The sequence below is a fragment of the Macaca nemestrina genome, chromosome 8, assembly GCF_043159975.1.
Source record: "Macaca nemestrina isolate mMacNem1 chromosome 8, mMacNem.hap1, whole genome shotgun sequence".
Taxonomy (NCBI): domain Eukaryota; kingdom Metazoa; phylum Chordata; class Mammalia; order Primates; family Cercopithecidae; genus Macaca; species Macaca nemestrina.
Window position 1 is genome coordinate 125,629,793 of NC_092132.1, and position 27,399 is coordinate 125,657,191.

Below are 27,399 nucleotides of genomic sequence, written 5' to 3' on the forward strand. Positions count from 1 at the left end.
CACCATGTTGGCCGGAATGGTCTTGATCTCTTGACCTCACAATCCAGCCACCTCGGCCTCCCAAAGTGCTGGGATTATAGGTGTGAGTCACTGCACCCGGCATAGTCTTATAATTTCTTAGGCAGTTTATATTCCATATGCTCCTACCCAAGTCCACTTTTTTCCAGTTGGCACTGGTTTCTCTTTCCCTTCTAGATCAGCGATTTGTAGTCATCTGCTTATTTCAACATTAGAATGTCTTAGTTTTTGCAGATCTTCTTTTGATTAGAATATAAATACGTAGCTAGAGGAATACACTTTTTCTATAGTGACTATTTCAGAGCTTGAGCATTAGTCTCCTCCGTGCATCCCTTTGTACACGTTATTTATTTTACTTATGTAACACTTGTTGTGTGCCAGGCACTCTTCTAAATGTGTTGTTTAATTTATGTATTCCTTTAATAAATAGGTAGGTAAGTAGTCGTGTTACTACATTTTTTTTTTTTCCGAGATGAAGTTTCTCTCTGTCTCCCAGGCTGGAGTGCAGTGGTGTGATCTCCGCTCACTGCAACCCCTGCCTCCCAAGGTTCAAGCAATTCTTCTGCCTCAGCCTCCCGAGTAGCTGGGACTACAGGTGCGTGCCACCATGCCTGGCTAATTTTTGTGTTTTTAGTAGAGATGGGGTTTCACCATATTGGCCAGGCTGGTCTCAAACTTATGACCTCGTGATCTGCCCACCTCAGCCTCACAGTGTTGGGATTACAGACGTGAACCACCACACCCAGCCAGTGTTATTACTTTTTTACAGGAGAGAAAACTGATACAGAGAGATTAAATAACTTGTCCAAGGTTACACAGCTAGTGAGTGGCAAGATTTGCATTCAAACCCAGCCAGCCAGCTAGCCTGGCTGCAGGGTCCATGCTCCTAACCCATCTGCTGGGCCACCTCTTGTGCACACACACATGCCTCTTCTCACATGCATGTGAGCCGCTTCTTGTGTCAGGGGATGAGGAAGTAGGCTTATCTGTGCATTTTCTCCTGTGTTTTAAGGATCTTCTGAATGTCCATTTCCTTGTTTGGGGATGTATAGTGTGGGCGTGGCTTCACATTAGGAAACATTTTCTGGACATGTGCATATATAAGTCTTTGGAGTGTATGTGAATGGCCTCCTTGATCTGACTGCCCTGGTGCAGTACCGCATTCTTGTTCCCAGCTCCCTTTTCTCTTTTCCTCAGTTCTGATAACCTCCCTTCTTTTGTTTTCATCTCCCGTGTGCCCACTGGACTGGACAGGACCCCAGTTCCCTACATCTCCCTCTCAGAAACCTCAGGACTTTGTTTTCTTTCCCATGGAACATGCATGCTCTGACCTCCCTTCTTCCTCTTAAATATAAACCATTTATAGTGTTTTGCTGCAAATAATTTTGGCACACCACAAATAGTGTTCAAAAGTCAGTATTTCTTGGCCAGGTGCAGTGACTCAGGCCTGTAATCCCAGCATTTTGGGAGACCGATGCAGGCAGATCACTTGAGGTCAGGAGTTCCAAGACCAGCCTGGCCACTATGGTAAAACCCCGTCTCTACCAAAAATACAAAAAAAATTAGCCAGGCATAGTGGTGGACACCTGTAGTCCCAGCTACTCAGAAGGCTGAGGCAGAAGAATCGCTTGAACCTGCGAGGCAGAGGTTGCAGTAAGCTGAGATCACGCCACTGCACTCCAGCCTGGGGGACAGAGCAAGGACGCTGTCTAAAAAAAAAAAAAAAAAAAAAAAAAAAAAGGCAGTGTTTCCTGACTCCCAAATCTTGGGCAAAGTCTTAGGAAGCCCCAAATCCTTACTTCACCTTTTCTCTTGTGACCTTGGGCACAATCCTCGGCCATTTTTTCTTTGCCTCCCATTTGGCCACACAAAAGAAGTGCCACCTACATTAGGGAGAGTATGAATGAGGCTAAAGGAGGAGAAGGCTAGGGAGGGGCCTGAAAGGTATTTCCTAGGATGCACAAGAAATCTCCCTTTCTTTTTTTTTTTTTTTTTGAGACGGAGTCTCGCTCTGTCGCCCGGGCTGGAGTGCAGTGGCCGGACCTCAGCTCACTGCAAGCTCCGCCTCCCGGGTTCCCGCCATTCTCCTGCCTCAGCCTCCCGAGTAGCTGGGACCACAGGCGCCCGCCGCCTCGCCCGGCTAGTTTTTTGTATTTTTAGTAGAGACGGGGTTTCACCGTATTAGCCAGGATGGTCTCGATCTCCTGACCTCGTGATCCGCCCGTCTCGGCCTCCCAAAGTGCTGGGATTACAGGCTTGAGCCACCGCGCCCAGCAAAGAAATCTCCCTTTCTAAAAGTTTTTTCATTTTAAGTTCTGGGATATGCGTGTAGGACATGCAGGTTTGTTACATAGGTAAACATGTGCCATGGTGGTTTGCTGCACCTGTCAACCGATCACCTAGGTAGTAAGCCCCGTATGCATTAGCTGTTTATCCTAATGCTCTCTCTCCCCACTCCGCCCTCCCTGAGAGGCCCCAATGTGTGTTGTTCCCCTGCCTGTGTCCATGTGTTCTCATTGTTTAGCTCCCACTTAAAAGTGAGAACATGCAGTGTTTGGTTTTCTGTTCCTCAGTTTGCTGAGGATAATGGCTTCAGTTCCATCTATGTCCCTGCAACACACATGATCTCATTCCTTTTTATGGCTGCATAGTATTCCATGGTATATAGGTACCACATTTTTTTAATCCAGTCTATCATTGATGGCCATTTTGGTTGATTCCATGTCTTTGCTATTGTGAATAGGGCTGCAGTGAACATACACTTGCATGTATCTTTATAATAGAATGGAAATCGCCCTTTTAAAAGAAGCTGCTAGTTGAACTGTGGGCAAAAATCAGAAACTGTTGAGACTAACTTGGTAGAGGAGCAAGGAGAGTAGTAACTTGCACTTTTGGAGAAGGCCGTCTTTGATTCTCACCCTGGCCAAGGATTGTGCTTTGATTTTTGAGCATGACAGCATGAGATGAGCCATAGTTATTGGTAGAGAAAGGGAAGAGTCTAATTATTGGAAAATATACTGAGGTGTGAAAGAGACACTCCATAGCTGTGTTCTCTTTTTCTCCTAGATAAATTCAGCATAAATATTAGAAGTGGTAGAAGAATTTGAAGAGCTATTTTTTTTTTTTTTTAATTTTTTGAGACAGGGTCTCTGTCACCCAGACTGGAGTACAGTGGTGCAATGTCGGCTCACTGCAGCCTCCACCTCCCGGGGTTCAAGCGATTATCCCTCATCAATTTGCTGAGTAACTGGGACTAAAGGTGCACACCTCCATGCTCGCTAATTTTTGTGTTTTTTGGGTTTCACCATGTTGGCCAGGTTGGTCTCAAACTCAAGTGATCCGCCTACCTCAGCTTGCCAAAGTGCTGGGATTATAGGCATGAGCCACTGTGCTTGGCCATAAGAGCTATTTATTCTTTAATTGGCATCAAGCGAAAGAGTTCTTTTGAAATATTCACCTAGAATTTAATATTGGACCAGAGTTCTAAAAGTGCTGCATTTGGACAATGTTTGTGCTAAGGGATTTACGTCACCTTTAGATTTCTCTCTATCACAAGCTAGTTGATATCTAGCGTCCCAAACTACTGTGGCATGCTACATTGACAAATGCTATTTTTTGCTATCTAGTTCACCAAAATTTTTCCCATTATGTAGGCTGTATCTTCTCTTTATGTTTTCATTCTTTTTTTGTTGTTGTTGTTGTTGTTATTTTCTTCATTCTTGCGCTTTGCCTGTCCAGGTCTTCCAAAGTAGGGATCACAGGTCCACATGCCTACAGGGCTGAGGAAGGTACACACCAGAGTGAGATGGGCTGGTGGAAAATGTGGACCAGTGACCACACCCCTCTATAGGGGCAGCTGACTCGCAACTCCAGCAGATCGTGGCCATATGGGAATGTGAGCCCACAGTTCCCAAGCCTTCCTTAGAACTCAAAGTCTAGATGTTGTAAATGTGACTTTTAAAAAATCTTTTTAGAAATGTTGGCTCCTACATTAGAATAAAATCCCGTATGATCTGAGCAAAGAACCTCTTTGAGAGGTACTTTGAGAGGTACTCGATTTGAGACTTCAGCCCCCAATTTTTGACTTACACTATATATAGGCAGACTCAAAGCAGATCTTGTCAAGTGCCTAGAATTAATACATCTTAGTAGCTTACATTACTAATAAAACTATCAACTAAAGAAAACAGTAAATTAAAAATTTTCAAACTCAGTCAAAAGAATCTGACAAATTCTCGTAAATCATTTGAAGTTAGTTCGAATTAGCATTTGATTTATTATTAGTACATGTACCAAAAAAAAAAAAACTATTACTCCTACTTTTTGGCAGCTGTATAACTTCCTGCCTCAGTTGACAGTGCTCCTTGAGATTTATATCAAAGAAGTTAGCCATCCTTCTTCCTAACTTTGACATTACAGATTACTCTTGAAAAAGAGATGGATTTTGAAGGGAAGGAAAAGGAGAATCCCTCACAATATAATTTTTGGGTCTCTGACTTTCCCACACTCACTTAAGTTTAGGTTTTTAATGGAAAAATATAAAGGAAGATATTCTACTTAAGAAAGTAACCCCACCTCTAGTACTTCTTTTGTATAAAGCTAACATTTTTTATAAGATTAGAAATCTACAGTTACAATAAGGATAAATCATTACAACATATTATCATCCTCATGCAAGCATTAAGCAATTAAGCATTGATATATTCTTGGCTGAATTTTTATGGCAGTTTTTAATACTTGAAACTTGAAATGTGGCTTCATACCTTACAGAAGACTTAAAACTAGCCAGGCATGATGGCTCATTCCTGTAATCTCAGCACTTTGGGGGGCCAAGGCTGGTGGACCACCTGAGGTCAGGAGTTCAAGACCAGCATGACCAACATGGTGAAACCCCATCTCTGCTAAAAATACAAAATTAGTCACACCTATAGTCCCAGCTACTTGGGAGGCTGAGGCAGGAGAATCGCTTAAATCCAGGAGGTGGAAGTTGCGGTGAGCCAAGATCGTGCCATTTGCACTCCAGCCTGGGCAACAAGAGTGAAATTCCATCTCAAAACAAAACAAAACAAAACAAAACAAAAAAGACTTAAAACCATGCATGTTCAAGTTGAAGTTCCTCTGCTCTGACACCCCTTGGGTATGCGTACAGTTTATCAACTAACTCTATGATAGGAAGAGAAGATAAAAGTGTGTACTTGGAGGTCAAATAGACTGGTATTTGAATTTCAGATCTGTTTCTTGGTAACTGTGGCAACTTATTCCTTCTAGGCTCTATTTCCTCCTTCATGAAATAGGAGCGATATTAACAACTTAATAGGATTATTGTAAGGACTAAATGAGTAATATGACTAAGTTCTTAAAATTATGCCAGTCACCCAGTAGGTGCTCAATAAATGCCAGTGTCCTTGTCTCCTTTAATAAGATAAGTGGCTTACATAATCTGCTTTTGTTAACCAGAACACATCTGTCTTCCACAGCCTAATGTACCTTCAGACACTGGCTTTCTGATGAAAGCAAGGTAGTCAAGTGGGCAGAAGGAAAACTGTTTTCAAATTCCACTGTTACCTGTAGTTAGCTGTCACTGTCACTCAGACTCTTAGACTCAATCTTTTCTGTAAAATAAGAATTAAATTATCTCTAAGTCCACTTGTGTTAGAGTTCTGAAAGTTGTCCAGAGAGAGGCTCCTTAAGGCAGGCCCTCAGAGAGCAGCAGTGCTTTGACGGAGTCATCACAGCTGGTTGGGCTTTGCGATTCCAGTCACTTCACTGTTTCATTTCACTCGGAGTTGATTAGCCTCTGAGGGACTGATTCATGCTGACCAGACTCCCAGGATGTAGAGTGACAAACAAAAATCCCGATTAATCACTTTAAAGTAAGACCTCTGACTGGCTCCAGAACTAGAGTGGCTCTTCTATCTAGGACACTCTATGCTAGCCAGGAAGTCCACTTAAGACCTCAAATTATGGGTAAGAAATTTTTCCATGAGCATAGGATTAGAGCAGAGATCATTGACTTGCTCTCAAGAGTTGTTCCTGTCATGCTTTGGTAGCCTAAGCAATTGCTGTTTTTTAAGCAATAATTTGATCTAAAATAAACATCAGGGGTTATAACCTAGTTTCTGGTTAATATTGAAACATACTTCATTTTGAGGCTCCACAAACTCCATGTGGGTCCTTATTCTGCCAACATACCCAGTCCATCCCAGCCCCAACGGGCATGTTAAGCCCTTTGCTGTGATGAGAGTCAGGCAGGGAACTTTCTTGATTCCTATCTTCTTTGTATTCTCTCCTTATATTAATTTTGTTCATTCATTCATTCATTCAACAAACACTTAATGCCCAGCCAGTTTTTTACTTACCACCTTCCAAGTGGTCCTTCTGGACTTAAAAGTCTTAATATTTAATAAAAACACAAAAGCGTGCTGCTTTTGCTGGCAGGATGGAGGAAGAGGCCGCAGAGCTTTGGCATCATGTCAGAGCCCTGGGAAAGAAGTTCATCAGGCACTCAAGTGTGGTAAGAACAAAGCAAAACAATGAAATCCTTTAGAAAGTACTTATGAAGCATTTAGACTCTGAGAACTTGACTTTGATAAATTAGAAAGCCAGAGAAACACAGAACTAGTTCCCTCTGGGTTTCCTTATCCTTCTTATCCAAAATCAGCCAATAATTCTAATGGCTTTAAATGGCTCTATAAATGCCTCTCCGTAATTGGGACCTCAAGTAAGCCTAAGGAGAGTTTCTGGGAAAGCTAAGTTAGACAAGATGTGTTAGGAGATAGCAGAAGCACAACAAAGTAACTAAATATCTAGAAAGAATAAAAGAGGATGTCAGCAAAAGGACTTTGTGGGCAGAAATATGAAATTCAGAGAATTTCAGAGTTGTTGAGTAACTGCCAAATGCCTGGTATTATGATAAGTTTGTAGAAAAATACCCAAAAAAATTTAAGATTTAGTCCTCTACTCAAGGAGCTTGTCAAGCAGAGAAAATAGAGGCTAAATGGCAAGACTTAGGCTGGGCTGGGCAGATTGAGTAGGGCTTGAATGAGGAAAAAGAGACCATTCCAAGCGGGCAAGAGAGTGAGCAAGATAGAAGTCCTAGTCTTCTGTAACCTAACCACCGAAGTGACAGCCCATCATCATCTTTGTCATATTAGAAGCAAGCCACTTGATCCAGCTCACACTGAGGAGAGGATTCCACAAGGGGGTGAATCCTGTAGGTGGGGGTCACTTGGAGCCATGGCAGAAGCGCCTGCCACAAAACCCTGAACCGGGCAGGTCAGACTGAACCAGAGGCAGTGGGGATAACTTGACTTTCCTCTTCTGGGTTACCCCTGAGCTCCTCCCTGATTTTTTTCACCACCTCTCACAGTTATAGGGCTCACCTCTACCCAAATGTGGTGCAGTTCAGAGGGGACATGTTGATAATTGCATTGCTGGTTCTTTTCTTTCCTGGGATAGCAACTGAACTTTTTTTCTTTTGAGTGTCATTTATATTGGGCACTGTGCTCAATGCTGAGGAGACAAAAACGAAAAAATATTGCTGTGTGAATCATATGATAACAATGGGATAAAAAGATACACATTACTCTTTTCAGTGGGTATTAGTAAAATACAAAACAAAAGGCGAATTTAACAAGACTGTTCTCCTTCTAACTACAGTGTTCTATGGATCTGATTAGCAAAAATCATCTGTAGTGAAAATTTCTGTATAAACATGCTTTCTTCAGTTTTTGTAGAACGTAAGTTTATGATTTCCATACCATTTAGTTTAAAAGAAAAGATGGGAAAGATTCAGGCTGAAATATACTTGGATCTTCAGGAGCCTTTTGTTTTGCTTAAGAAAATTGTGTCCCTATTTGAAACACCGGTAATTTCTCTAGAAATAAGTTCTGGGCTGTTGAGGACAAAAGTTGTAGATGCTTTGCATCTTCGTGCTTCCCTCTTTCCCTTCTAAGGGTTTGGTCAGAACACTGCTAGTACTCAATAAGCTGAGTGTAAGACTGTTTCATCTCCACACACAATGAAAACATTAAAGTGACCAAAGCCTCTTTTTTAGCTCGGCTGTTCCAGTTCTTAGTCTGCTGAATTTTCACAGGGTGTTGTCCTAGATGGAAAGGGGAGACTGTGCTGGGAAGGGCCATCAAGAGAAGACAGAGCTAGCAGGAAGGAAAGCCCACGTGGTATGGTGTTCTGGGTAATGGCAGTACTGGTTGTCAAATAATAGGTAAGGAAGATCACAGAAAGAAAGCAGGCATAGTTCTGGCCTTGTGTGTGACTTTCTAGTCAGCCTTTAAGAGAGGTGACTGTTGCAGGGCCCTGGCAAAGCTGGGGACAATGTGAAAGAAATTCAACTGAATGGAGAGATGTGGTTGGAGTTGCAAGTGTTATTCATCATTATTCATCACAGTCCCTGCTCTCTAGCCACTCCCATGACAGCCTTCCAGCTCTGGCATTTTTAAGTCAAGAAACTCTTTGGCTGCTACTGGGTCCAAAGTGAGAGGTCTTCATTTTCTGTGCAGGGCAGCCCCAGGAGGTTCAAGCCCCTGGGCTGCCTGATCCTGAGAACTTAAAGGAGGAGTCAAAGCTGGGTAGAACCTTGGGTTTTTCCTTGAGGCCTCTCAAGTTCAGAATCATTGCTGCCAGTCAGAGTCAATCTCCTTGGGTTGGAGTCCACTGCAGTATTGTAGAGAAATGCATATGCTCCTTGGGCTGTGTTGGAGCAGGGCTGGAGACAAACCTTGACTCAGCATCTCTTCTGCACCAGACACTTCACATGCATTATATTATACATCATTTCCCCATTGCAGAGAAACTCTCAAAGGAAGGTAGTATTCTCTCCATTTTATAGATGAGGAAACTGAGGCTTGGAGGTGAAGAGCTAACTCCAGGATGTAAACCTAGACTTGTCTGGTTGTAAATTCTCTTTTTTCCTTATTTACCAGTGCCTCTGAGAGAAATATCTCCTTCCTCAAAGCAGGCAGTCGTGAGTTATGGGGATGTGGAGGTAAGAGATGCAGGAGCAGCAGACCCTGAGGTGGCCTCAGTCCAGAGGGAGCTTCTGTGCCACTTCCCTGCACTCCTGCCAGACTCAGGGCCAGCCAGCCTTCCTGAAGAGCATGTGAGTGTGCACCTAGCCTAGACTGGGGTCACAAGATCTGAGAGAAAGTGACAGATGTGTCTAGGTTTTAAGCAAGAGCAAGTAAGTGTTGTCCACTCAAAATGTAGAAGACAGAGGGACTTAAGTAGGTGGGGTGCAGGCAAGCAGGGCCTTGCACTGAAAAAGCCCGGTATAGACAGTACAGGCAAAAGCAGCGCCCAGATAAAGAAGGGCCTTAGGAAGTCATGCTGAGAGCCTTGGATTTTATCCTCAATGTATTGGTGAACCATTGAAGTTGGGGGATGATACGATCTTGAGATTTGCATTTGTAGTATATTGTTTAGGCCTTTCTGGGAGGGAAGGCCAGCCTGTAGGCAAGAATGACTCGAGTCCTTTGGCATCCCTTTTGTTGCCTTGTTCTGTTAAATTTTTCTTAGACTTAAGCACAGTGTGAACAGAAGCCCTGTATTGTGCGTGTCATTCCCCTTATGTGACTTACGTCCCGAGACCACAGTCAGTGCTAAGTAAATATGTATAGAATAAATATTGCAAAACATAAAGCAGTTCACTATGTGTACCTAAGATAAGTGAGTAAGAAAATCTTCATGTATCTGTTTATGTAGAAGGTAATGACAATGGATCATTGATACTTTGTTGCCAAAGAAACAAGGGTAAAAAGCACAGGAACGATTTGATCTATGTGCTGTTCTGGTTAAATCTTAATTCAGTGTTTCCATTGTTATGGCTGTATAAATGCAATTCACTGGCCGTATAAGATTGTTAGGATTATTTTTTCTATCTTGCGCAACTTTTTGTTTTCCCTTGAGTTAATTACCTTGTTTTCTTATTTGTGTAGTTATTTTATGTACCTATTGTCTCTATACTCTTCCCCTACTTGTCTCTCCTCAATATGTTTGTAAGTGATTAAAATTTCTCCTCTACCCTCTTAGGGTATCCAGTTGTGCCTAAGAATTAAACTGACATAAAACAGGTTAACAGAAGAAAGGCATACACATTTGATTAAATTACATATATGTAGGAGTCCGCACAGGAGAATGAAGACCCAAAGGAGCAGTTAGAGTTGAACGCAGACACTGAGTTGGACAAAGAGCAGGACGTTGGGAAAATGTGACAAGGGAAGGGGACTTGGGCCAGAGCAGTCAATTGGGTGGAGAAGTGACTGGGAAGATCAGGGTTTAACAAGTTTTGCTGGTACAGGTTTTTCTCAAACTCCATTCCCTTTCCCTACAGATAAAGTGTTACTTTCCTCCTGCTATAGGGAGGACATCTTCCATATGGGGATTTCATCTCCTTTCAGGAGGAAAAAGAGGAGGTCAGAGAGCTCTTCCTGCACCTGCTGTTTCTCAGGTGCCTTTACCTCAAACTAACCTTTATGCTGAAGTGGCATATTTTGGGGTGGCATATCCTGCCACCCATCATGTTCAGTCTCCATAGGTATTCAGACAACTTTTATCTCCTTGAAAAGTCCTCTCCCCAGCCTTCTCTCTCTGATGTCAGCTGTCTTGGGCCCAATGCCATGGCTTTCAGCTGAGGATTTTCCTCACCATTATCCCAAAGACTTCTTTTGCTTCTGTTAGAAGCTCTGTTTTCTGAGTCTTCCATTTTCTTGTTTACTCCTTGATTTTTCAGGCCACATCCTCCAGCAACTCCCTGACAAAGAATGTGTGGGAAGTAAATTTTCTGAATCTGCACATCTAAAACTATTTGGTAGAAATAACCCTCAAACTATTTGACAGAAATCTACATTAGATATAATTTTCTCTTACAATGTTGAAAACATTATTATATTTTCTTCTAGCTTCCAGGAGTGTTGTTGAAATGTCCAGTGCTGTTTTGAGCCTAGATCTTTAGTTTGTACCTCTTGATTCCCATATGATAGCTTTTAGAATCTTTATTCCTTGAGTTCATGATGATGGATCTTACTAAAGCAGTTTCATTCATGTGCTGAGTACTTAATGGGCCCTTTCAATTTAGAACAGGAGTGGCAACTGTTGGCCAGCACTGTTTCTGGGCCAAATCTGGCCCACCACTGTTTTTATAAAGCGTTATCAGAACACAGCCACGCTTATTTACATATTGTGTATGCTGTTACGCGACTAAGCTGAATAGTTGTGGTGGAGACTGTATGTGATCTGCAAAGCTTAAAATACCTGCAACCACTTATGGAAAAGGTTTGCCAATTCCCAATTTAGAAAATTAAGAATTTTAATTCTGGTTTTAAAAAAAGTTTTCTACTTCCCTTTTCTGTGTTCTTTCTGCAACTCTTGCTATTAGATGCTGAACTTCCTAGATTGTCATGTAAATATTTTTCTCTCCTCTTTTCCATCTGTTTTTCTTTTTGTTTGTTCTTCTGCAGAATTCCCTTAACTTCATTTCCCAAGCCTTCTATCCGTGTTTCATTCCTGCTGTAATATTTTTTAACATAAATTCTTCTGATTGTTAAATTAACCTTTTTATTGTAATATAAAAGACAGATATTAGTCATGCCCATAATCCCAGCACTTTGGGAGGCCACGGTGGGCAGATTGCTTGAGTCCAGCATGGGCAACGTGGCAAAATCCCATCTCTACAAAAAATAAACCGAGCCGGGCATGGTGGCACACACCTGTAGTCCCAGCTACTTTGGAAGCTGAGGCAGGAGGATCACTTGAGCTTAGGAAGTTGAGGCCGCAGTATGCTGTGATTATGCCACTGCCCTCCAGCCTGGGTGACAGAGCAAGACCTTGTCTAAAAACAACAGCAGCAAAAAAAAAAAAAAAAAAAAAAAACAACCCAGAGATATCAAAACACACAAAACTAATATATTGCTTAATTATTAATTACTATACAGCAACCACTCTTAAAGCCACCCCCCTAGTCAAGGAAGAGAACATTCCCAGCAACTCAAAAGCTCCAATCCAATCACAGCCCCCTCTGAAATATTGCATGGTTTCAACTCATTGGGTGGTGGTGGTGGTGGTGGTGGTGGTTGTTTCAGCTGAAATTGTCCCATCTTTGAACACTGAAAGCCTTGTCAGGTGTTGATACGGTTTGCCTCTGTCCCCACCCAAATGTCAACTTGAATTGTATCTCCCAGAATTCCCACATGTTGTGGGAGGGACCCAGGGGGAGATAATAGAATCATGCGGACCAGTTTTTCCTGTGCTATTCTCATGATAGTGAATAAGTCTCACAAGATCTGATGGGTTTATCAGGGGCTTCTGCTTTTGCTTCTTCCTCATTTTCTCTTGCCACCCACCGCCGTGTGAGAAGTATCTTTCGCCTCCCGCCATGATTCTGAGGCCTCCCCAGCCATGTGGAACTGTAAGTCAAATTAAACCTACTTTCCTTTTTTTTTGAGACGGAGTCTCACTCTGTCGCCCAGGCGGGAGTGCAGTGGCCGGATCTCAGCTCACTGCAAGCTCCGCCTCCGGGGTTTACGCCATTCTCCTGCCTCAGCCTCCCAAGTAGCTGGGACTACAGGCGCCCGCCACCTCGCCCGGCTAGTTTTTTGTATTTTTTAGTAGAGACGGGGTTTCACCGCGTTAGCCAGGATGGTCTTGATCTCCTGACCTCGTGATCCGCCCGTCTCGGCCTCCCAAAGTGCTGGGATTACAGGCTTGAGCCACCGCGCCCGGCCTACTTTTCTTCTCAGTCTCAGGTATGTCTTTATCAGAAGCATGAAAACAGACTCATTGTCCCCTAGGTCATTTATTGTGACCCTCATAGTCTTTGATTGTTTCCTTGCCATCTGTGATAGCAGGATGTTTAAGACTCTTCTTGTACATTCTCTTCCCTAAATTACCCATTTCTCCAAGAAACCCTGGTTTCTCCAATGGGAAGTGGAATTTTAAGATCCCATTTTGGTTGTTAGCAATGCTCATTGCTACTCAATTGGTCATTGTTTCTAGTACTCTTTGGAGAACAGAGCATATATATTTCCCCCCACTTTCTTTTTTCCTTTTTTTTTTTTTTTTTTTTTGAGACGGAGTCTTGCTCTGTCGCCCAGGCTGGAGTGCAGTGGCCAGATCTCAGCTCACTCCAAGCTCCGCCTCCCGGGTTCACGCCATTCTCCTGCCTCAGCCTCCCAAGTAGCTGGGACCACAGGAGCCCGCCACCTCGCCCGGCTAGTTTTTTGTACTTTTTAGTAGAGACGGGGTTTCACCGTATTAACCAGGATGGTCTCGATCTCCTGACCTCGTGATCCGCCCGTCTTGGCCTCCCAAAGTGCTGGGATTACAGGCTTGAGCCACCGCGCCCGGTTCTTTTTACACTTGTACCGTATCTGTGTTGTCAGAATATATATTCGTTACATACTATCCTCCCTTCCTTTTAACCTTCATTTAGTCTGTCAGCTACTAGCAACTGTATATTTAATGCTCACTACTGGCCCATTCATACTGGTTTCTTTAATCATTCTGATTGTCTGAAACTCAGTTCTCAGTAGATTTCTCGGGATAGGATCACAAGAACAGTATTCCCTGAGTTCCTGCATGTTCATAATTGTTTCTCTGTGATCTTTGGCCTTGAAAGTCAGTTTTGCTAGATATATAGTCCTTGGCTTGCATTTTCTTTCTTTGAGTATCTTAAATATGTTCTCCTATTTTTTTCTAATATTAAACATTGCTGTTAAAACCACTGATAAAATCTAATTTTCTTTCCTTGGTAAGTCACTTGCTCTTTTCCTAGATCCCAAAGGTTTGCTTGTTGTCTAAATACTTTCACAGAATATGTCTGGCGTTCATTGTTCTGGGTCAGTATTCTCAAGTGTGCACTATGTTCTTTTAGTGTGTGCTTTCATGTCTCTTTATTTTAGCAATTATAATATTTAGTAATTGAATGTTATGAGTATTAATTTTTATTTTCTCACTTGGTTTTCTGTTAGGGACTACTATTACCCTTATGTGGCATCTTGCTTATCTGTCTTCAACATTTGTTTCTTTTGAATTGTTTAAATCTCGTCATTTCTTTTTGCTATTTTTTCTTCCCATTTTTCTTGTGTCATTATCTATTGTGTTAATCTACTCTTGTGTTTCTGTTACAGGTTGAGTGTCCCGGATGTGAAATACTTGGGACCAAAGTGTTTCAGACTTCAGATTTTTTCCAATTTGGAATATTGCTGATTGAGCATCCCAAATCCCAAATCCAAAGTAATCCAGTGAGCATTTCCTTTGAGCATCATGTTTGCACTCAAAAAGTTGCAGATTTTAGAGCATTTCTGATCTCAGGTTTTCAGATTTTTTTTTTTTTTTTTTCTGAGAGGGAGTCTCTGTCACCCAGGCTGGAGTGCAGTGGTGAGATTCTTGGCTCACTGCAAGCTCTGCCTCCCGGGTTCAAGCGATTCTCCTGCCTTGGCCTCCTGAGTAGCTGGGACTACAGGCGCCCGCCACCACACCCAGGTAATTTTTGTATTTTTAGTAGAGATGGGTTTCAGTGTTGCCCAGGCTGGTCTCAAACTCCTGAGCTCAGGCAATCCGCCCACCTCGGCCTCCCAAAGTGCTGGTATTACAGGTGTGAACCACCGCACCGTCCAGGTTTTCAGATTTGGGATGCTCAACCTGTAGTTTAGTCTTCATTTCCAAAGTGATGTTTTCTTTTATTTCTAATTCTGTATTGAGTTCTGTCATGTCATTTATAAGCTTTGCTAGTTTTTCATGTATGTGCCTCTTTCGTGTTTGTATAACTTTTAAATCTTTTTCGCTTATTTTGAAATTCTGATGTATTGTTGGCATGCTTTCACTCTCTGTATGACATTGTATTTCTAATTTCTAACAGCTCTTTTTATTCTCTTAATCTTTTTTCTGTAGCAATCTCTTCTCATTTCTTAGCTATACTATCTTATTTTTCTAACGATAGTAAGGACAAGCTGTTTAACTTAAAGTTTTCTTCTACCTGCCTAATTTATTTCTTCTAATTTCCCTACCTGCTCCTCTGCCCCCATTTGAAGCCTTTATTATTTTAGAGACTTTTCTCAAATTTATGGTAGTTCTTGGCTTACTGGCTCATGTTTAAGAGTTGGAAAATTAAAAAAAAAAAAAAAACTAATTAGAAAGTGTGTGTGCCATGAGTAGGGCTTATTCAATTCCAGACTTTACCATAAAGTAATCTGGTTGAGCGGTTTCTTTGTGGAACCCCCTGTGTTAGGATCTTTTCATTAATTTTTTTTCTTTGAGGCTGATCGGATTCTTCAGAGAAGATTCTTTCAGCCCCCTACCCTGGAGGGTATAAGCTTACTCATAGTGCTCTGGCAGCCAAATGAAGAGAGGAACGTTGATTCTCTAAATATATGAATTTTTGTTTAGGAAGGCTGCCTCAGTTGATGGTTTCCCCTAGTCCAGATTTCTATTTTTACTCCCTCCAGAGAACAATCTCTGGTAGCATATCTGAGAGGAGAAGGGACAGCCGCTGAGCTATATGGAAGGAATGAGGAGATCTGGAAGGTTCTAAGAATCTCATCTATTTTTTCAACAATTCCTCTTGTTTTTAGATTGATTCAACTTCCAGATATACCTGTTGTTTTCAGTTGCCATACTTTTTGTGGGTTCTGCAGTAGAAATTAAACATTTGCATTGAACTTTCCTGGGCCTACTAAGTCAGTTATCATTTGTCTTTCTGCTTTCTAAAATGCCTTGCTATTGTCTCTTCTCATTCTCTTTGTCTTAACGGTGTGTGTGAGTGTGTGTGTGTGTGTGTGTGTATGCGTGTGTGTGTGTAGCCCTCCTCTTTTGTTCAGTGTTGTTTCAGGAGAGAGAGGAGAGGCTAATGGCATGCATTCATTTCACCCCAGTACTTGGACCTGTATTGTACAGTGAATGTCAGGGAAGTTACTCTTCAGGTCTCCTTCTGATTCTTTTGGAGCAAATGATAAAACGTTTTTCTGTTGACACATATTGGGCAACATAGCAAGACCATGTTTCTATTTAAAAGAAAAGAAAAGAAAAGAAATGGCTGGGCACGGTGGCTCACACCTGTAATCCCAGCACTTTGGGAGGCTGAGGCGGGCCTGTCACAAGGTCAGGAGGTCGAGACCATCATGGTCAACATGGTGAAACCCCATCTCTACTAAAAGTACAAAAAGTAGCTGGGCATGGTGGTGGGCACCTGTAATTCCAGCTACTTAGGAGGCTGAGTCCGGAGAATCGCTTGAACCCGGGAGGCAGAGGTTGCAGTGAGCCAAGATTGCACCGTAGCACTCTAGCCTGGTGACACAGTGAGACTCTGTCTCAAAAAAAGTAAAAATAAAAAAAGAGAAACGATCATAAAGGAATCCTATGAACAATTATATGCCAGTAAATTAAACCATTTAGATCAAATGGACAAATTACTGAAAGGAATGCTGTAGAACATGAAGAAATGTTCACCCGGTAGTTGATATTGTGATCCATTTGCAGGCTGTTACCTTCTCCTCTCAAGGATGCAGTGGAAGTGTCAACCTGGAGAAGATGCTATACAATGCAAGAGGTGAACTCTGCCCTTAGTAAAATCCAGCTGGTGGGATATTCTCAGAAAATTGTGAGTATTCATATTACATTTCAGTCATTTATGAATGCTTTCCGTTCATATTGTTATTGTTTCGAAGGATCCTATAGTTACGTTTTTAAAGCCATTCCGTTACTGAGGATCCAGAGCCTCTGTTCTTTCCTCCGTTCCAGTCAGGAACAAGGGCCTAACACCTAACTGAAAATGAAAAAGGAAAGCCAAAGCGTATCTTTGGTCTGTATGGTAATATTTCATCTCTCCCTTTTAATGTGTGAACCTTGAGTGCCTAGGGATATGGAAGAGGGCTGGAGCTCTCAGGTGACAAGTACAGATTATAGGATTGCTTTCTATATTTGGAGCATGATGATCTCCATCATCTTTCTGTTTTCCTTAAACTTTGTAGTTTACTTTATTGATTGATTGACTGAGACAAGGTCCCACTTTGTTACCCAGGCTAGAGTACAGTGGCACAAACACGGGTCACTGCAGCCTCGACTTCCCAGGCTCATGTGATCCTCCTGCCCCAAGTAGCTACTTGGGGACTACAGGCATGTGCCACCATGCCCAGCTAATTTTTGTATTTTTTTGTAGAGACAGGGTTTCGCCACGTTGCCCAGGCTGGGTTCATGCGTTCCACCGGCCTCAGCCTCCCAAAGTGCTGGGATTACAGGCGTGAGCCATTGCACCCAGTCTCTGGTTTACTTTAAAATATTTTTTGTTTTTAAACTGAGGATATTTCTGTTGTTTTTCCCTCCAGAATTACCTTGTGTGACTGTCACTGTAAGCTCATTGCACATTCTTACTGTGGTTCTCTTTTAGGAGCTTTTTGGTGCAGTCCAGGTGACGCCTCTGAGCTCTGGCTATGCCCTTGGGAGCTCCAACTGGATCATCCAGTCTCATTACGAGAAAGTGTCTTATGTCTCTGGATCCTCCTTGCTTACCACACACCCCCAGGTATTTCCAAATTCTCTTCTTGCAACTCAGCTTTTTGGTTACTTAACTCAAATTCGGAATGTGTCCAGGGTACCATCAGCCATTTTTAAATCTTCCCAATTTGGTTTTCTACAGATACACTCTAGCCAAGGTAGACTATTTGAATCCCAACATTTTGGCCTACAGGTTTCTCTGAAATAGTCCTGCTACCTTGAGGGTCACCACTAGGGTTCTGAAATTCCCACAGTCCTTCCAAAGACCATAGCCTAATGTGGGACACAGATAGTTATGCATTTACTCAGCAAATATTAGCTGTTTAAAATCCTTCCCAAGGGCCAAGTGTCAAGTGTCATGCACACATCTGGGTATTGGGGATTCAGTGGTGACCAATGGGCAAAGCCACTCTTGTGGATCTTATGTTGTAGGGGAGTTGATGATGTTGGGGAGAGGATGGTGTATAGTAGGTAAAAAAATAAAGTGTATGGCCATTTCCTATTGTGATACAAGTACTGAAAACAGTAAATCAGGATGATTTTCAGAGCGCTGGAGACTGGTTTAGATTGGGTGCCCAGGAAAACCGGTGGGAAGATCTCACTTAACTGAGATCTGGAGAGGTAAGCCATGTTGGCTGGGCGCAGTGGCTCACACCTGTAATCCCATCACTTCGAGAGGCCAAAATGGGATAACTGCTTGAGCCTAGGAGTTCAGGACCAGCTTGGGCAATATGGCAAAACCCTGTCTCTACAAAAAATACAAAAATTAGCCGGGTGTGGTGGCACATGCTGTGGGCCCAGCTACTCAAGAGGCTAAGGCAGAAGGATCGCTTGAGCCTGGGAAGCAGAGGTTGCAGTCAGCCAAGATTGCGCCACTGCACTCCAGTGTGGGTAACAGAGTGAGATTCTGCCTCAAGAAAAAAAAAAAAAAAAAGTTTGGGTATGGTGACTCATGCCTGTGAATCCCAGCATTTTGGGAGGCCAAGACAAGTGGATCCCTTTTTTTTTTTTTTTTTTTTGAGACGGAGTCTCTCTCTGTTGCCCAGGCTGCAGTGCAGTGGCCGGATCTCAGCTCACTGCAAGCTCCGCCTCCGGGGTTTACGCCATTCTCCTGCCTCAGCCTCCCAAGTAGCTGGGACTACAGGTGCCCGCCACTGCGCCTGGCTAGTTTTTTGTATTTTTTAGTAGAGACGGGGTTTCACCGCGTTAGCCAGGATGGTCTCGATCTCCTGACCTCGTGATCCGCCCGTCTCGCCCTCCCAAAGTGCTGGGATTACAGGCTTGAGCCACCACGCCCGGCCAGGTGGATCACTTTAGGTCAGAAGTTCGAGACCAACCTGGCCAACATGGTGAAACCCCGTCTCTATTAAAAACACAAAAATTAGGTGTGATGGTGTACACCTGTGATCCCAGCTACTTGGGAAGCTGAGGCAGGAGAACCACTTGAACTCGGGAGACAGAGGTTGCAGTGAGCCGAGATCGTGTGCTGCACCCAGCCTGGGTGACAGAGCAAGACTCCATCTCAAAAAAAAAAAAAAAAAAGAGAAAGAAAAACAGAAAAATTAGCCACGTGAAGCTGTGAGTGTTTGTATTATAAAGGGATGGCCAGTGAAGGGCCCCTAAAGCAAGAATAATTTGAAGGGCAGAGAAGGCTATTGTGGTCTCAGCATGGTGGTCAGCAGTGAGGTCCAAGAGAGTGGCAGACACCATGTCATGTAGTGCTAGCAGGCTGTGAGGAAGAATTTTGGTTTTATTTTAATATGGAGAGGGAAACTATTGGAAGGTTTTAAGTTACTCATTCCAGTCATATTTAGCAAGAAGCCCAGCACATATAAACATTGTTATGAATGTGATACTTACTCCTTTTTAGGTATTTCTAAATAATTTACTGTTCATTTCCTGAATGTTGGTTATTTCTATGTTTGTAATAGGGAGTGGGGGACATTAGTTAGCTGTTGAATGGGTATATAGATACATTAGGTAACTTGTGGGAGTCCATATTCCATTTATTTATCTACATCCATTTACAGAGAGAGAGAAGGTCTTGTTCTGTCACTCAGACTGGAGTACAGTGGTGCAATCATAGCTCACTGGTAATCTCAAACTCCTGGGCTCAAGCAATCCTCCCAAGTAGCTAGGACTATAGCCACCACACCTGGCCTATTTATTTCTTAACATAACCTCAAATTTTTATTGTCTTCATAATACAAACAAAAATGAAGCTAAGAACTGGATCACTTGGTGTTTTCTCCTTTTATCCCTTCCCAGTTAAAAATGCTTATGTCTCTTAGTAGCCAGCATTCTCTTAGATCTGCAGTTGGGCCCAACACTTAAGCTTTAGCACAATCTCATTTGTAGTTTTAGCCTTTTTCCAGAAGATTGGCTTGGTCTGCCTGCATAGCCACTCCTTCCTGCCATTAAGCCACTTTCCCTCAGCATACAGATCATCTTTGCCCTTCTTGTACCGTGTCACTCTGTGGAGTTGGTGCTGACCATGCTTCTTACACAAAGTTCAGTGGGTGTGAAGAACATTCACCATGTTTGTGAGAGCACTATCCATAAGTAAAGAAATTATTCATCTTTTAATTACAAATAAAAACTGTATATATTTATGGTATGCATGATGTGTTGATATAAGCATGCATTATGGAATGGCTAAGTCAATAATTAACAGACCCATTTTAATATGGGGAGAACCATGCTGTGCTCTAGTGGGGAATAATAGGATGTCTGAGCTGCCATTCTGCATTATTTCTTTATACTTTCTTTTATAGCCAAGTTTCATCTCAGGGTCTAGAGGGGACGCTGCTATTTTTTCCTCCATCTAGCGGAATTCTGGGCCCTTCCTGGTTATTGAAATCAAAAGCCCATCAATGTCACCATCATCTGGTTCATTGAATCAAAATTTTTTATTGGCATCTTCTATCATTCCTGATGTGTTCTTCCATAAAAGAGAGAAAGATGACTTGGCTGCCAACTCTTCTGATTTGTCCTGCTTAGTTCAAAGCCTTTACAGTACTATTGATGTAATTTCCAGTAAATTATTCTTACAAGATTCATAAATTTAAAGGGAAAATAATGTCTTGAAAGTAATGAGCAACATACCTAAGTAATTAATTTTAATTTCTAGCTGGCGACCTGTGTTATATGTAAAAAAGAAAAAAATTAGATTTTTCTTTACCCACGTAATTGGATTCTGTGTTGAATTGGCAGGGATGAGAAAAGTTTTGGTTTGAAAAACTTGATAGTCTAATTGCACAGTTAGCAAACTGTGGCCTGGGCACTAAATGTGGCATGCCACCTATTTTGGCATATAATATTTTGTTGAAGTACAGCCACACCCGTTTGTTTATGGAATGTTTATGGCTCAATATACACCATAGGCTGGACAGGGTGGCTCATGCCTGTAATCACAGCATTTTGGGAGGCCAAGGCAAGATGATTGAGCCCAGGAATTCAAGACCAGCCTGGGCAACATGGCAAGACCCCATGTCTACAAAAAGTTTAAAAAAAAGAAGCCAGGTGTGGTGGCATACGCCTGTGGTCCCAGTTACTCAGGAGGCTGAGGCATGAGGATTGCTTCAGCCTGGGAGGTTGAGGCTGCAGTGAGCCATGTTTGTGCCATTTGTACTCTAGCCTGGGCAACAGAGCAAGACCCTGTCTCAAAAAAAAAAAAAAAAAAAGGTTATAATGGCAGAATTCTACTTTAAATGTTACAGCAAACTTTGCTAACCCCTGGTCTATTTGAGTAGAATCTTTACTAACTAGGAAGAATATCACAGGCTGCTGTAGAATTCTGATAAACATAGAGAAATAAGGCTTTGGATTAAGCCTGAAGGCAGTAAGAATGGAGAAAAGAGTTAAAACATTGGCAGGTCTTTAATGCAAGAAATATTTGTTGAATGCCCACTGTCTTCAGAAAAGAAAGAATAAAAATTAGAGATCTTATGTCTGCATGACATTGAGAATGGTGTTAATGGCCACTAATCCAGTTAACAAGGAAGAGTTGGCAGAGGGCCATTTGTTGCAGAAGAGGGTAGTAGGTTTCATGAATGTGAATTTAAGAACATTAGACAAATGGAAATATGGGGCTGGAACTGGGATGTGGAGGCAAGTCTGGAGACAGACTGGAGAGTTGTCACATTTTAAAAATCTAACTTAGCATGATTGCTCATGCCTGTAATCCCAACACTTTGGGAGACCAAGGCAGGCAGATCACAAGGTCAGGAGTTCAAGACCAGCCTGGCCAACATGGTGAAACCCCATCTCTACTAAAAATACAAAAATTAACCGGTGTGGTGGTGTTCACCTGTAATCCCAACTACTCAGGAGGCTGAAGCAGGAGAATCGCTTGAATCTGGGAGGTGGAGGTTGCAGTGAGCGGAGATCGCACTATTGCACTGCAGCCTGGGCAACAGAGAGAGACTCTGTCTCAAAAAAAAAAAAAAAAAAAATCTAGATAAAGGGCCGAGGGCCAAAGACTGAGCCATAGGGAACTTTTACCAACAGACAGTGGAAGGAAGAAAAAATAGTCTTGTGTAAGAATGGTTGGAGAGTTAAAGGAAAATTGAGGCCAAAGAGTGCAGCCTCCCAAATGGAGAAGGAAGAGAACTAGCCTTTACTGAGCATGAGGTCTCAGTATTAATTTTTTAATGGATTTGATATTTAGCAACCATGCTGAATTCTCTTAATTCTGATATTTATCTATTGATATTATCTTGCAATGAAGTAACAGTTTTCTCACCTCTCTTCTAACCTTTGTATCTTTTATTTTTCTTATCTTGTGACTGAGCCCTATAATACTGTATTGCACAGCAGTGATGATAGTGGACATCCTTGTCTTGTATAAGACTGTAAAAGGAAAGCTTTTGTAGTTTCTTCGTTAAACATTGTGCTTACTACACCATTTTTATTTGTCAAGCTAAGGAGTGTCTCCTTTATCCCCAGCTTTCTGATTTTTTAAAAGTCAGATATAAGTGTTATACTTTATCAAATGCTGTTGAGCATGTGCGATCAACTTTGATTTCTCTCCTTGGAGACCATTAGTGTAGTGAATTGCAGTGTTAGCTTTGCTCACGTTCAACCATCCAGTATTCCTGGGATAAATCTTGCTTGATTACAATCTATTATTTTTAAAATACTCTCCAGGAATGAGTTGGTGAGTATTTTATTGAAGTTTATAATCTATAGTCATAGGTGAAAAATGGGCCCATACATTATTTTCTTATACTACCTTTGTTTGTCAGAAACCAAGGTATGTTCATCTCATAAGGTGATTTGGGAGCCTTTCCCTCTTTTTCTAATGTCAGAAAAAAATATATGAGGTAGCGATTATCTTTTCCTGAAAGTTTGGTCAAATGTTCCATAAAACTGTCTGGATCTGGATGACCACTACTGAACTACGTTTTCTGGGCCAAAATTGTGCCAGAATTCTGGCAGAGATTTGTCCTTTTTGCCTAGGTTTTCAAAATCATAGGTATAGAACTATTTATAATCCTCTTTTATTTGTTTAACCTTTTTGTGTAAGTCTGTTTTCATTCTAAATTTTATTTTCATCATCTTCTTGATCAGACTTGCCAGAAGATTGTCTATATTATTGATTTTATTCAAAAAATAAGTTTTTGCTTTTAATTGTTTTGGTTGTATTTTCATCCTTTGTTCTGCCCTTTATTTCCTTCCTTCCTTCTTTACTTCAGATTTACTGTTTTTACTAAGTGCGTTTCAGTGTTTGCTTTTCCACAAATGTATTTAAAGCAACCAGTTTGTATCTTAGTATAATTTTACTCTGTTACATTTTTGATACGCAGTGCTTTGTCATTCATCTCTAAGTATGTCATAATATTCTTTATAATGTTCATGATTTAAATAACCAAAGGTTATTTTACAGTATAATTGTTTCTAGTCCATCCAGTCTGATTAGACATAGGATTAGAGGAAATTTTTTTAAGCCTATGTTTCAAGAGTCTAATCTTTTGCATTATAATAAACATATCCTGATGGACTGAAATTTGATTAGGCTTCCTTTGAAGCACAATCTATTTTTGTAAATGTTCTCTACGTGTCTTGGAAAAGAATGTGTATTCACTGTTGGGTAAAATATTTCTATATGTATTTGAGTGTTTTGCATCATTCAAGTCATATCTTTGCTTAGCTACTGATTTCTGAAAAGGGTGTGTTAGTTGTTGATTATTTCTCACTGTAGTTTTACCAATTTTTAGTTTTTAATATTTCTATGCTGTATACTCAGGAGTCCATATATTCATGATCATTATATTTTATCAATCAGTTATTCTTTTTATCAGGATGCTTCGATGCTTTCTTTTTTTTCTCTATAAAAACTGCATTAAAAGCCAAGAGGCTTTTTCCCAGGTTTGGTTTGGTTTTTGTTTGTTTGTTTGTTTGTTTCTGAGACAAGGTCTTGCTGTGTCGCCCAGGCTAGAGTACAGTGGTGTGGTCTCAACTCACTGCAGCCTCTGCCTCTGCAATTCAAGCAGTCCTCCTGCCTCAGCCTCCAAAGTAGCTGGGACTACAGGCACATGTCACCATGCCTGGATAATTTTTGTACTTTTTGTAGAGACAGGATCTTCCTATATTGCCCAGGCTGGTCTCAAACTCCTGGGCTCAAGCGATCAGTTCACCTTTGACCTCCCAAAGTGCTGGGATTACAGGCATGAGCCACCGTGCTTGGCCGGGATTTTTTTTTTTAATCTAGTGTCTCTTGGTTGGTGAGCCTGTTTGTATTTCTTGTGATGGCTGTTGTAGTTTTGCCATCTTCTTTCATGTTTTTAGTTCGTTCTTTTCCTAGTCTTTTCTTGCCTTCCTTTAGAAGGGTAAATTTCCTTCTGTATATGTGAAAATACACATTTTATTTTTATTCTTCTGAGGTATTTCTTAGTTTATTTTTTCTGTGACTATCTTACTTACCAGTATCTGTATGTTTCCTCCCAAAGCCACACTGTCCTCTTGTCTCCCCCATCTTTCTCTCTTCCTTTGCACACCATACCCCATGCTGACTATGGTGAAACCATCTAGAATTTTAGTTCTGGGTCGTTTAGAATACACATAGGGTGGTGAATGTATTCCTTATTGCAACAACAGTGATCTTCATTGAGATACATTGTAAGTTCTTCAACCTTACTTTCCATATGCAGGATCTCATAACATCCTGCTAGATTGACTTTTATTCTTCCAGGAATACTTGAGGAATGGGAAGGAATCTAGAGGATCTTGAAGTGGTAAGCCTATGAGGCCTTGATTATTAAGAGTGTCTTTAATTTTTTCTCACATTTAAATGATAGCTTGGATGGATTAAAAATCAAAGGCAAAAAAACTTTGATAGGATAAAGCTTTGGAAATACGACTTCATTTTCCACTTGTATCACTTGTTGTTGTTAAGAACTCTGAAGGCATTTAGATTTGTGTTCCGTTATATGGGATCTGCTTTTAGAATTTTCACTTTAATATTTGTATGTTTTACAATGATTTCTCTTCAATGTGTGTTTTTCCTGTTAATATAGTGTCTGTGAGATCTTCCAGTTTCCTTTAACTTAAAAAACTTCTTAGTCATATTTTAAATTACTTACTCCTGGCTGATTTTCTTTTTCTTTTTATGGAATTTCTAGTATATAGATACTGACACTTTTGTGTATTGCATGTCTTTTTTCTTATATATTTCCCATCTACTTCATGAAGCCTCCTGAAAAAAATCTTCCAGCTCCTGAATTCGTTCTTGGCCATATTCATGCTGCTCCTCACACAAACATACTTTTGTTCACAGTATTTCTAGATGTTTCTCCTTACACTTGCTCATTTTAATCTCCCTCTGTATATTTTTTGGGATATTGTAATACATATATTCCTACTGTGGTTCACTAATTCTCCCTGTGGAGATAGATTTTAGCTCACAATGTTTAGTAGATGCTGCCTTCCTTGGTGGTCTTGTTTGATTCCCTGCAAGCTCTCCTTGCTTGACCCTCAGGGCCCCTCCTCTCATATCTGTGCTTCAGACATTGTTTCTCCTGAGTGTCTCCCTGACTTGTCACCACTTTGCCCTTGTGGTGTGAGGGAACAACCAAGGAGTGGCTTAGTGTTCTGTGAACCTTCATCCCGCTGTTCTGGCATTTCCTTCCTCACAGAGTGGGGGTTGAACCGGCCACAATCTGCCAACTGTAATATGGAGGAAAGAAAAAAGGACAAAGGGTTTTTGCGCAACCTCTCCTCCACCCGCAGTAGAAGCTATTGCCTGCCCTTTTGTCCTCATTCCAAGGCCCCTAGTTTCCCCAGGAATTTATTCCCCAGGAATTTATGATTTAGTTTCTCACATTTGTCAGCTGCCTTTGCTTCTGAGCACCTCTGTCCTTTCAGTTTAGATTCTGGGAGTGTGGCAGAGCACATTGGCTCACGCCTATAATCCCAACACCTTGGGAGGCCAAGGTGGGAGGATTGCTTGAGCTCAGGATGTTCGACACCAGCTTGGGCAACATAGTGGGACCCATCTCTACAAAAAATCAAAAAAGAAGCTGGGCGTGGTGGCACATGCCTGTGGTCCCAGCTACTCGGGATGCTCACGTGGGAGGATCACTTGAGTTAGGGAGGTTGAGGCTGCAGTGAGCTGTGGCCGCACCAGTGTGCTTCAGCCTGGACCACAAAGTGAGACCCTGTCTCAAAATAAATAAATAAAAATAAAAATAGATTCTAGGAGCATGCCAGCAGCTCATGCCCATGTGTGGTCTTGTCAGGAGTCATAGTAGATGTCTTATTTTGAAATAATATTATTTTCTTCTATTTCTGATTAGAAAATTTTAATTTGTATTTATTGTAGTAATTTTGGAAAATACAAAAATCTCAGAGAAAAGATAAAAATTGTATGAATCCTAACATTAAGAGCTATTTGCAGCCTGCTTTTCTGCTCTTTCTGATGAACTGTGTAGTGAACTTTACTTAGGTCATCATGGATTCTACCACATGACATATGATATCTGTCTAGTGCTCTGTCCCGTGGATATACCATGAAATGTTTAACTCTTTCTCACTGTTGGACATTGAAATGGTTTAAAACTTTTTTCCTGAAAAAAACTTATTTCAAACAGTTGTATAGTCTGCCCAGAAAGAGGGCCCAGGACACAGTTTAAAAATAATACTAATAGAACAACACAAGCAGCACCTGTTGGAAAGATCCCATAAATGTATTGGCAATAACTAGCAAGCACTTTTGATAATTGAAGTCGCAGCCTTTCTGACTGTGGAAATCAAATGAATGGATTTGCTTGTGACTTTTGAACCTGTATTTGAATACTACATTTTGTATTATGTTGGTTTGAAAAGGCAACGTAATAGTCATATTATTTCAATAGCTTCTTGGCTACTCTGCCTGACTTCAGGGGTAGACTTGAGTTTTAGATGTGAAACTCCCCAGCATAGTATAGCAAAAGCTACATATACCTAGACATTAGGGCTTAGTTTTATAATTTATTTATTTATTTTTGAGACAGTCTCACTCTGTTGCCCAGGTTGGAGTGCAGTGGCGTGATCATGGCTCACTGCAACCTTAAACTCTCCAGGCTCAGATGATCCTCCCACCTCAGCCTCCCAAGTAGCTGGGACTACAGTGCGCCAGCACATCTGGCTAATTTTTTTTTTTTTTTTTTAGAAACAAGGTTTTACCATATTGCCCAGGCTGGTCTTGAACTCTTGGGCTCAAGCGATTCACCCATCTCAGCCTCCCAAAGTGGTGGGATTACAGGCATGAGCCACCACGCCTGGTCTGGTTAGTTTTAGAAACTTATCTATAATAGAATGTGACACTGATGTCCTTACCAGGCTAAGATTTGAAGTATGGAAAATTGTTGGGCACGGTAGAGTATTTTGTTGTTACTCTTG

At 41.4% G+C, this 27,399-nt stretch overlaps 1 protein-coding gene across 3 annotated transcripts in view; it reads left to right on the plus strand.

Annotated features, from left to right (window-relative positions):
• Window positions 1-27,399, plus strand: part of LOC105481987 (integrator complex subunit 9) — a 126,955-nt gene that overhangs the window by 62,515 nt on the left and 37,041 nt on the right. For all 3 annotated transcript variants that reach the window (XM_011741786.3, XM_071068447.1, XM_011741787.2), the window contains 2 exons: window positions 16,507-16,627; window positions 17,414-17,548. In XM_011741786.3, the coding sequence (XP_011740088.1) occupies window positions 16,507-16,627; window positions 17,414-17,548 (256 nt within the window). The remainder of the gene's footprint in view (window positions 1-16,506; window positions 16,628-17,413; window positions 17,549-27,399) is intronic.